Source organism: Gekko japonicus, unplaced genomic scaffold (genome assembly GCF_001447785.1).
Source record: "Gekko japonicus isolate JY-2015 unplaced genomic scaffold, Gekko_japonicus_V1.1 scaffold1905, whole genome shotgun sequence".
Taxonomy (NCBI): Eukaryota; Metazoa; Chordata; class Lepidosauria; order Squamata; family Gekkonidae; genus Gekko; species Gekko japonicus.
Genome location: NW_015175418.1, coordinates 333,337 through 345,304, shown reverse-complemented (window position 1 = coordinate 345,304; position 11,968 = coordinate 333,337). Strand labels below are relative to the sequence as shown.

At 46.0% G+C, this 11,968-nt stretch overlaps 1 protein-coding gene across 1 annotated transcript in view; it reads left to right on the top strand.

Annotated features, from left to right (window-relative positions):
* CYTL1 (cytokine like 1) overlaps positions 1–6,031 on the top strand; it is a 10,277-nt gene extending 4,246 nt beyond the window's left edge. Inside the window, exons 3-4 of the mRNA XM_015425778.1 lie at positions 1,583–1,711; positions 5,827–6,031. Of these exons, the coding sequence (XP_015281264.1) occupies positions 1,583–1,711; positions 5,827–5,910 (213 nt within the window). The 3' untranslated portion in view covers positions 5,911–6,031. The remainder of the gene's footprint in view (positions 1–1,582; positions 1,712–5,826) is intronic.
* Positions 6,032–11,968: the final 5,937 nt, after the last annotated feature.

The following is an 11,968-nucleotide window of genomic DNA, read 5'->3' as shown; positions in this document are numbered from 1 at the left end:
GTATTTCCCAACCCAGAGTTGGCAACTGTGTAATCATCTATCGGACTACTTTCCAGACCCTTGGAACCCAGAAAACATGGCACAGGAGGAGGTGCTTTTCTACCTTAGCTGCCACTGCATAACACCCCCCTCCCCCTCAAAAAATAAGTCAGAGGTGGAGAGAACCATATCAGTTACCATGAGGCTGTCCTCCGATTCTACCCACTTGGGGCAGCAAAATGACTTGAGACAGCCCTGCCTTATAGCTAAGCAGAAGGAAAGAAACATGGCTTGCCTCCCTCCATTTTCCGCTTCCCTCTGCCGCCCCACCAGCCACAGTTGGGACACTCATCTGGAGCTCCCTTCTCGATCTCATTGTATTTCTTCCCACAACAGGTATTATTCCTAGTAATCAATATAACAGAAGCATTATAAAAGAACCAAGAGTGAATTCATCATAATTGTCCTTGAAGATGCTACACTGTCCATTGGAAGGGAGCCACAGTTGGGACACTCATCTGGAGCTCCCTTCTCGATCTCATTGTATTTCTTCCCACAACGGGTATTATTCCTAGTAATCAATATAACAGAAGCATTATAAAAGAACCAAGAGTGAATTCATCATAATTGTCCTTGAAGATGCTACACTGTCCATTGGAAGGGAGACAAACAACAGAAGAACACAGTTTGCTTTGTTACCACTGATAAAACACTTAATGGGCAGTGTTAAGCACTTTGAATTCCCACTGATTGTAATAGGATTTAAAAAGGTAAAGGTTCCCTTGCTCGAAAGCCAGTCGAATCCGACTCTAGGGTTGCGGTGCTCATCTCTGTTTCAAAGCCGAAGAGCCAGCGCTGTCCAAAGACGTTTCCGTGGTCATGTGGCTGGCATGACTAAACACCAAGGTGCACAGAACGCTGTTACCTTCTCACTGAAGCGGTACCTATTTATCTACTTGCAATTTCTTGCTTTCGAACTGCTAGGTTGGCAGGATAGGATTTACACCTGCTTAATTTCCCTAAAAGGCAAACTAGAGCAACACTGATTGAGTTGCATGGATATCTTCTGCAAAAATGCACTCTGGCACAATTTAGTGCAGCATATTTTGTAATGTGGGCTTTCACTTAGAGAGAGAGAGAGAGAGAGAGAGAGAGAGACCTTCGCAGGCTCTGGGTATAGGGAGGGCCTTGGCTGGCACTACTCTGCAAAGAAAAAACCATTGGAATCCTGTCTTAATTTTGGTTTGGATAAAAATGTTAAAAAATAATTTGCAGCTTGAAAAGCAAACTTCTAGGTGATGTCTGGCTGGCTCCAATAGCACTGGTGGTCCATAACTCTCCATCCTATGGTTGCCAGTCTCCACTTGGGCCCTGGAGGTCTCCTGAAATGACAGCTGATCGCCAGAGATCAGTCCCCCCCCCCAGAGGGAATGGCTGCTCTGGAGGGCAGGCGCAGTGGTGCTATAGCCCGCTGAGGTCCCTCCCCTCCCCCAAACCGGCCCTCTCCAGCACCCCCAAATCTCCAGGAATCTTCCAAGCTGGAGCTGGTGGTCCTACTCTATCCCCAAGACATTTTTAATTATTTTGCCCATTTTCATTGCAGAATTACTGTGTTCTGGCAAAACTGAGAGAGTTTGTCGCATATCCCCGATGCCGGCGAGTGCCCCAAGTGACCGCTCTGAAGGACAAAGCCCGGAGCCTGTACACCATCATGACCTCCTTCTGCCGAAGGGTAGGCTTCCTTCTTGCCTTAACCAGTTTGGTGTTGTGGTTAGGAGCACGGACTCTAATCTGGGAGAGCCAGGTTTGATTCCCCACTCCTCCACATGCAGCTGCTGGGATGACCTTGGGTCAGACACAAGTTCTCTCAGAGCTGTTCTCTCATGAGGAGTTCTCTAAAGAGCTCTCTCAGCTCCACCTACCTCACAGGGTGTCTGTTGTGGGGAGGGGAAGGAAAAGGGATTGTAAGTCACTCTGAGGCCCCGGTCACATGGGCCGGATATTGCGGGGGGGGAGGCGTGGCTGTTTGCCCTGGAGCGAACTACCGCGCGGCCGCCGGATCAAACGTCCCACCAACATCCCGTGGTTCGGGGGGAGGTGCCCATCATACATCAATCCTGCAACGTGGCAAAGAAGCAGCGTGGTGGGGGTTGTGGTTTTTTTAACCGAAGTGTGTGCATGTGCCGTTGGGTGCTTGTGCACATCCTGTGGAGACTTGGGGGGGGGGAACCTTTTCGCGATGGGACATGGGCGAGCGCTGGATGCCACAAGTTCTTTCCAGAAACTAGTACCTCAGAGGTACTAGTTTTTTACAGCACATCTTCGGCGGGAAGCCTTGGGTTAGCCACGGGAGCTCTACGCTTCCCAGATGTTGCGGTTTGATCGCGCCCGGAAAATCCGCCTATCTTCCGTCTCTGTAGCGTGGCTAATGCTACAGAGTGCAGCCTGAGACTCCTTTGGGTAGTGAAGGGTGGGGTATAAATCCAATCTCCTCCTCCTCCTTCTTCGTCTGTTATTGCCTGGTTCCAGGAGAGGTTCCAGGAAAGGATTTCAACAGAACTGGGTCAGGGTTGAACTTCCTGCAGGCTGTGATAGCCCACTAACACACTCTTGTCCCCCCTCACACCATGTCATTGCTGTTTGTCTTATAGACGTCCAGAGTTGACAATGTGGATGTACATGTCTAAGGCCAATCCTTATCCTTCTGCTTTGAGCAATGAGGCAAAGTGGTATAGAAACGTTAATGTGTTTTCATAGCTGCATGTTTTTGGTTCGTGACTTGAGCTTTGAGAAGACAGCACAATAGCTTCAGAGTGCAGGAAGGCACGAGTGTTCCACAGGGCAAGCAGTTAAAAGCACATTACTGTGGGCCTGATCTAGGGAACGAGAAGCATTTTTGATTCTCTTGACTCCAATGAACTTGAGTTACGTGCATGCTTAAGTCTCCCACTGCACTGAACCTTCCTTATTGAAATCTACAAAATGGACTGGCTCTGGCTAAACAGAATAAGAGCCCTCTCCAAGCCAGCAAGCCAGTTTACCTTTGACTGATTGAAAGAGTCATAACCAAGAGCAGCTGGGAATACTGATCAGTCAGAGGAGCCCAGTCTCCAGTGGGAGCTCGGAGGGGGACTCAGGAGCAGAGGTCTGGAATGCCGCTGCTCTTTGGGACTTTGCTGCTCATTCCAGCAACTAGGCCACTGCTGCCTCCTTGCAATTTTATGGAAAGAGGCCGTGCGAGGGGGGGGGGAGCCAAAGAACTAGAGAACTGTGCTCCATTCTCTCCCCCTCCCTCCATGGAAGACCTGTCTGCTTTGAAAAGTGAAAGTTCTTAGGCTTCTGCTACCCAAAAGGAAAAGGATAGACACATAAACAGCTTTCTAAAGACTTGAGAAATAAAAAAGACTCATTCAGAAAGTGGAAGGAGGGCCTTATAACCAAGGGTGAATATAAACAAACAACCACTGCTTGTAGAGAGAGAGTTAGGAAAGCTAAAGCTCAGTATGAGCTTAGGCTAGTGAGAGACACTAAAAACAACAAAAAAGGGTTCTTTTCTTATGTTCCAAGTAAGAAAAGGAGCAAGGACGTGGTAGGCCCATTGCAGGGACAGGAAAGTGAAATTGTAGCAGGTGATGAAGAAATTACTACTTTTTCTTAGTCTTCTCTTGTGAGGGAAACGGTGTTGAAACATGGCAGAATCAGAATACATGATGAGGGAAGGGAATTGCAGCCTAAGATTGGCATAGGGGTAGTACATAAACACCTAGCTTCTTTAAATGAAACTAAGGCCTCTGGGCCAGATGAACTGCATCCAAGGGTACTAAAAGAACTCGCGGATGTAATTTCTGAGCCTCTATCCATTATTTTTGAGAATTCTTGGAGAACAGGTGAGGTGCCAGAAGATTGGAGGCAGGCAAATGTTGTCCCCATCTTCAAGAAGGGGGAAAAGGAGGATCCGGGTAACTACTTGACGTCTATATCTGAGACAGTTTTAGAAGAAATCATCAAACAGACAGTCCTAGAGCATTTAGAAAGGACATTGTGATTAATAAGAGCCACCATGGGTTTCTGAAGAACAACTCATGTCAGACTAACCTTATCTCTTTTTTTTGAGAAAGTTACTACCTTGCTGGATCAGGGGAATGCTGTAGACATAGTTTATCTTGATTTCAGTAAGGCTTTTGATAAGGTTCCACATAATATCCTTGTTGACAAATTGGAAAAATGTGGTTTGGATCCTATGACTGTTAGGTGGATCTGTAACTGGTTGACAGTTTGCACCAAAAGAGTGCTTGTGAATGGTCCCTCATCTTCTTGGAGAGGACTGACAAGTGGAGGGCCTCAAGGATCTGTCCTGGGACCTGTTTTGTTCAACATCTTTATCAATGATTTTGATGAAGGGATAGAGGGAATGCTTATTAAATGTGCAGATGATACTAAATTGGGAGGGGTAGCAAACAGTGTCAGGATACAGGATGATCTTGACAGGCTGGAAAACTGGGCTAAAACAAATAAAATGAATTTCAGTGGGGATAAATGTAAAGTTCTGCATTTAGGTAGGAAAAATCAAATGCATAATTATAGGATGGGGGAGACTTGTCTTGGCAGAAGTATGTGTGAAAAGGAACTAGGGGTCATAGTAGATCATACACTGAACATGAGTCAGCAATGTGATGCGGTTGCTAAAAAGGTGAATGCGATTTTGGGCTGTATCAACAGAAGTATAGTGTCCAGATCACACGAAGTGATGGTACCGCTTTACTCTGCTTTGGTTAGACCTCACCTGGAGTATTGTGTTCAGTTTTGGGCACCACAATTTAAGAAAGATATAGACAAGCTGGAATGCTTCCAGAGGAGGGCAACTTAGAAGATGGTGAAGGGTCTGGAGACTAAGTCCTATAAGGAATGGTTGAAAGAGCTGATTACGTTTAGCCTGGAGAGAAGACGACTGACAGTTGTTCGGCAAACTGGCTGACGTCAATTGAGAGACCGTGCTGTTTGTGGGCTCCCAAGTAAGAAGACTTTGACCATTGCTATTGGTTGCTGTCCATTGATCCAACAGATAGCATTCATTGTGCTGTGGATCCAAGTATGGAAGCCCTTACTCTGGAGAAGAGGCTCTCCTCATGTTGTGGCCAGTTTGACGTATTGCAGAAGCCAGTCAGTTTTTGAGACAAGAATGGCCAAGCAGCTCCATGTGAGCCAGATCCAGGCTCCAGATGCAGATTTTTATCAAGATTATTTTTCTAAAACTCAGCCATTGTTTTTGTCCACAGTTTTGCTCTGAGGGAATAAAAACAAGGCTTACAGATAGCTTAACTGGTAGGATTTTGTTTAATCAATGGGAACGTTTCAGGGCCCAGATTATTGTCTGGTGAATCACATTGCCCTGAGAATGTATCATTTGAGCACCTCGGGTGGCCAGCTCTGGGTTGGGGGTGGAGCCTGAGGAGAGCGTGGTTAGGGGAGGGGAGGGGAGGGGCATCAGTGGGAGGGGTACACTGCCATAGTGCCCACCCTCCAAAGCAGCCATTTTCTCCACGTGATCTCTGTCGCCTGGAGATTAGTTGTAATCCCAGGAGATCTCCAGCCACCAACTGGAGGTTGGCAAGCTTAGTTTTCAGGAGGTGACACAACTGCACAATCCTCTCACACATGAGCTACACAGTCACAAATGTGGGTTGTGCAGAAGAACAACTTTGCTCTTGCACAGATCCCATTCCTCTCAATATGGCCTACGCAAGAAACCGTCCCAGTGGATTGGGCCCTCCTGGGTCTTTTTTTCCTCCCGGGAGCATTTTTATGTGTATTGCTTATAACCCAATGATTTTTCTCTCCTCTCCCTAGGACTTGGTCTTTCTTAGTGAAGACTGCAACGCTCTGGAAATTCCCATGCTTTCGCCTACCGATCAGTCAGCCATTCAGAAGTAGGATTCCAGCATACTTCAGGAAATGCTTGGAAAGAGACCAACCATTCCAGAGTGCTGTTGAATGAAAGGAGAACAGCCTTAGTTCTTTCAGAATATGAGCCCCGGCAATACATTTCTCAGGATGCCAGCAAATGAGATGTGTGCCTTGCATACCTTCTGGGCTGCTCGTTAGATGGCATTTTAAACGTTTTAGCTAGTTTGGCTAGAAGTTTAGCTAGAAGTGAAATACTAGTAGAAGAAAGTTGTTGTTGCTACTCTTGAAATTACTATGTGTGTATCAAAAAAAATAGATATTGTGAAGGCTATCATAGTCTACAGGCTGTTCAGCAGTGGTAGAAGGAAGCATCAGACAAAGGCTGTGGGCATGAAATACTAGGAAGATCACTCTGCGTGCCTTATCTGAATGAATGGGAGCTATGCGAGAGGATGGTAGATCCAGTCATTCCAATGCAAAAGAACTCTTCCCAGAGGACTGGAGCCAGCATGCTGAGGATTGGAGGGGATAATCAGGACATGCCACAGCTGACACAGAGGGCATTTTGCCTGCTATGTGTAATGAAAAGCTCCACGGAAAAAGAAATTGGAAAAGCCATCCCATGCAGAGGACTGATCCTCACTGGCTGCCTCTCAGTCAAGTACCCTCTTTCTGAAAAATTAAACTGCAGAAGGCCATTGATATTTGCCTTAAGGTTGCTAATTGCTGTCCTGCAGTGAGGAATCCAAATTGTGGTGGCATGAAAGTAAAGACCTAGATGCTTAAAGTATCTTGCTTGTTCAAGCTTATGAGCTCCATATGAATTGCTTCCTGGATTTTGAGAAGACTATGGCTGATTTTGCACTAGAGCTGCCTCGATGTTGCGCCGCCGTTTGCCCCGATACTATTGGTCAATTTCACACCCGAAGCTGCGGGGCTGCATTTTGACTCGCGGCTTCGCCCGATTTCCCCCGTAGTTTCGTAATCCTGTTTTTTGAGGATCACGAAACTGCAGAGGAAATCGGGTGAAGCTGCGGGTCAAATGCAGCCCCACGGTTTCAGGTGTGAAATTGACCAATAGTATCGGGGCAAATGGCGGCACAACATCGAGGCAGCTCTAGCGCGAAATCAGCCTATAATTTTTGATTTCTCATAATTTAGCTCCAATTGGTTGATCTTACAGTAACCCTGATGGCTGTTTAGAAGTCGAAGCAGACCCACATGAGTGCAAGAAAGCAGAGCCGCATCATCTGCATATAACAGGATTGGTATATGGGTGGAGCCTAACTTAGGACAGTGTCCATCTTTCTCTCTCCCTGCACTAGGATTAATTCCAAGGGTCGCCTGCAAGCTGGTATGACCACATTTGTATCTACTAAATACAACGTTAAGCTCCTTAATCTTCAAGACCGCCGTATTCCAATCATGGGAGTCCTACTCACCTGCAGTGGAGCCTCTCTTGTAATAGTAAATGTCTATATGCCGCCTACGCAGACGAGAGTAGACCTAGCCAAACAGTAGGACAAATTGTCTGCTCTTCTGGAACAGATGGTTCAGTCATGCCCCCATGGGGATATAGTCTTAGCCGGGGATTTTAACGCCAGAGTGGGTAACAGCATACTGAGCCTTGCGAACAATGCTGGCCTAGATCAGGAGACATTTTCTCCTCTATTATTATCTGAATGCAGGCACTCCAGGGACAATATTTCCAATTTAGCTGGCCAATATTTTATTCAAATGTGTGCCCAGTTTAATTTAACCTGTCTGAAAGGTTTAGAGGATTATAGAAATGTGGAGAACTACACATTTCTCTCCACAAGGGGCTGCAGTGTAGTTGATTACATGCTGATTTCCTTAACCCTGCGACCACACACCCTTGATTTCTTAATTGGAGAACAGCTTTGCAGTGATCCCTTACCTCTGTCTCTCTCTCTCTCTCTCTCTCTCTCTCTTTCTCTCTCTCGACTTGAATGCTAATATTTCCCAACCCCCATTCCAAGAGCTAGAATCTCCACTAAAACGTCCGCGGTCCTTCGAAATAAGAGCGAATATTCCAGAAATATTAAATGCCCTCTCTATTTTGGAGCTCGGGGATAGATTAAATAAATTATCTGGACCATCACGAAGCAGAATCCAACCACCTGACTCTTTTGTCCTTTATAATTGAGTCACTGAAACAAAGACCCAAAACAGAACAACTCAAGCCCCCTGGGGAGGGCCACTGGTTTGATGGAGAATGCAAAGAAATGAAGGCACACCTACGTTCAATATATCATAAATTTCACAACTCATCAGCTACCTGTCTCCCTGAGGAATACCAAATTTATAAAAGTCATTTAAACACTCTTATTGAATTTAAAAGAAGTTCATACGTGAACAGACAATGGAATCGACTCATAATTTCCATCCAGCATAATGACTCAAAACAATTTTGGAAACTGGTTAACAGAGCTTTTTGATTAGAAACCCCTGTGCCCTTTCCTATCTCACCTTCCTATTCCACCTGGTACCAATATTTCCTAGATTTATTCCAAGAGAAAACTCTCGAGCCCTTGCATACGGTCAAAATTGTGCTAGATGACACCCCAGAATGGGCCCCCGTTACTACAGAAGAAGTAGCTACGCTGATTGATCAACTAAAACCAGGTAAAGCATCGTACCCTGATGCAATACCCTTGGAAGTCTTAAAAGCAGATCCAAAATGGTGGGCACCTCCATTGGCCACTTTCTTTACTATTATAAACTCTACTGGACATATCCCCTCCATGTGGACAACTGCGATTATTGTACCAGTTATTATTGAGAGCCAGTTTGGTGTAGTGGTTAAGTGCGCAGACTCTAATCTGGGAGAACCGGGTTTGATTCCCCACTCCTCCACTTGCACCTGGCTAGATGACCTTGGGCAAGCCGTAACTCTGGCACAGCTGTTCTTGAAAAAGAGCAGTTTCTGTCAAAAGTTCTCTCAGCCCCACCTACCTCACAGGGTGTCTGTTGTGGGGAGGGGAAGGGAAAGGAGTTTGTAAGCCGCTCTGAGACACCTTTGGGTAGTGAAGGGCAGGGTATAAATCCAATCTCTTCTTCTTCTTCTCTACCAATCTTTAAGAAGGGCAACCATTCAATCCCCTCTAACTTTAGACCTATAAGTCTACTATCTGTTATAGCCAAACGTTATGCCAAATTACTACAAATCATGTTTAACAATTGGCTAATAACACAGAAAATGATTGGTCCAGAACAAATAGGTTTTAGACAAGGGAAATCTGCCATGGACCATTGCTTAGTCAGTTTGGTGCAGTGGTTAAGTGCGTGGACTCTAATCTGGGAAAACCAGGTTTGATTCCCCACTCCTCCACTTGCACCTGGCTGGACAACCTTGGGCAAGCCGTAGTTCTGTTAAGAAGAGCAGTTTCTTGAAGAAGAGCAGTTTCTGTCAAGAGCTCCCTCAGCCCCACCTACTTCACAGTGGGGAGGGGAAGGGAAAGGAGTTTGTAAGCCGCTCTGAGACACCTTTGAGTAGTGAAGGGCGGGGTATAAATCCAATCTCTTCTTCTTCTTCTTCTTCTTCTTAGTTTTCTCTCACTTAACAAACAAGTAAGATGCAGCCAAGTACCCACTGAAAGAGGTTGACTCCATCCCTGCTTTCCACACCAACCTTCATAAGGAGCCACCTTTGGCTTCATCTTCGAGGTGCCACCTTTGCAGAATTCAGCTGCAGTGGAGGAATTATCCCAAGAGGATGGGGAAACTATGCAAGAAATAAAATGGTTTCTCAAAAGAAAACATTCCCCAGTATTTTCTGTTGCCAATTTCCATTGCTTTGCTTTCTTGTGTATACAACTGAAGAAAGTTCAGGGTACAGAATCCAGACCTAAGCTTAGCTGTAACTCCCTCCTTGGAAACCTTGCCTAGATTACACCCTGTAAGACTGCGGGCAAGAGCTTCCATGACGGCATGCACCTGCATATAGAAATTCAGCTCAGAGAGTGGCATGAGGTGTAGCTTAGCCTTCTCCCTGACCACTCGAGTGCTCTGTCCGAAGAGGGGTTTTTTTAGAGAGAGAGATGCCAGCTCCCCCCTGTAGTCTGAAGTGCTCTGCTGAGCCCAGACTACAGGCTTGTGACCGCAGGAAGGGCTTAAACTTCATGCTATTTAGGAGATGCAGTATTAGACCCCCCCATAGATTAATGTTAACCTTAAAAAGCAGTGACAAGAGGACTCGAAATGGATCAGGATGACACCATTGGGTTGACACCAGGCACCCAAATTTCATTTTATACAGGGGGGGGGGGCAGAAATAGCATGGGGAAAGGGTGAAAACTGTTTCTCTGTCCCCAGCCTGAATTGTGGGCTCCATGGCTGCTTATTAGCACTGAAAAGGCAGGGGGGTGATATCTGGTCAGGGAACTCCCTTTAGATGTGTTGAGAAGGCTAGAGGAAGAGGCTCCACAGCTGTACTCAGGAACTTGTAGTCAGGGCTGTGCAAGGCATGTTTGGTTTTAATTCCAGAGCCAAAGACTGTACAAAGTTCTATTTTCTCCTGTTGTGAACGCAGTAAACATAATGTAGATCACAAACAGGAAGTGTTTCTTTTTGTCTTATTTTTTTTTAAAGGTACTGAAAATAAATCAGAGGGGAAAAGAGCCGCAAGGAGGTGGCACTCTGCCCTCCTGCAAGTTTTTATGAGACGGCCATCGACTCGGTGCACTGACAGAGGTTGCCAACCTCCTAGAGTTGCCAGCGCTGGTTTAGGAAATCCCTGGAGACTTTGGGGGGGTGGAGCCTGGGGAGGGGGGTTTGGGGAGGACAGGGGCCTCAGTGGTGTTGAGAAGGAGACTGATATTTTGCTGTTTATGGACTTATATATATGCTAACACACTATATGAATTGTGCACACACATGCCTAGGCCCAGGGAAAGCTGTTTGCAATCATCTGTTGTGTGAGAAGGTTTACACACAGAGGGTGCTTTGCCTGTGTACTTGCATTTCATGTTAATGAAGCTAGTAAATACACTAAAGCCTGGCCTGAGGGAAAGGAGCACATTCGCCATTGTTAGCAGCAACTGCAGTTCAAAAAGACAATCCATTCCACCATTACTGAGAGACTCGCTGTCACGCAATCCATGTCTGGATCTACATCTGACTTGCCATTTCCTGGCAGATGTCGCTTTGATGGCCTGAGAAAGCCGGTATCTATCTGCACATCAAGGAGAATCATGATGCTGAGAATTCACACCTGACCAGATGGCTTTGCCCTGAGATAGAGCTAGTATTTCAATATTAGCCCAACCCTTAAAGGTTCTGCCCCTTACTAACACGCACCAATGAGAAGTAGGAATGGGATGGACTAATAGTCAGGTGGGTTCCAGCTTGACAGGGTTGCCAACAAGCCCAGAGATTTCACTATAAAAAGTGGAAACCATGAGCCAGGTCTTTGCTAGCCGCTACCCCCCCTCCTGCTTTAACTCCCCTTCTGCCCAGCCGGCTAAAACCCTTTGTCTTTACCTGATCTCTTGGTGTGCGCAGCCAAAGAGGTCCATGCCCTGCTAGCTGGTTCTAGCAGAGTGTGATTTAGAAGTACCCCTAGATTCTATCATTCATCACCTATTTTTACATTGCAACAGACAAGACTTCAGGAACAGGAGAGTATTAACGGTGTACCTACCTACCTACTAAGTAAATGAGAAACTATTTTTATATCTTTCTGTAACTCTAAAGGAACTTCATTGCATGTGAATAAGAGACTGATTTTGCGTGTATGTGATTTTGATATTGATTCAGTAAAAAGACAATTTGTTTTTGGAAAAACTCCAGTCTAGTGTCTCTCACTGGGATTTCTTTGGGGTGGCCGGACTTCCGTAAACTTTGGCAAGGACTCATGTTAAATTTAGTTGCCATCTGCTGTACATAAGGCAGTTTGGCTAACAGTGGGGTACAAGGACAAACCCTCCAAAGCAGCCATTTTTCTCCAGGGAAAATTTGCTCTGTCATCTGGAGATCAGTTATAACACCAGGAGATCTCCAGGCCTCACCTGGAGGTTGGCAACCCTGCAGCCTGCTGGTGAGGCCTGGGGGTTTCCTAGAATTA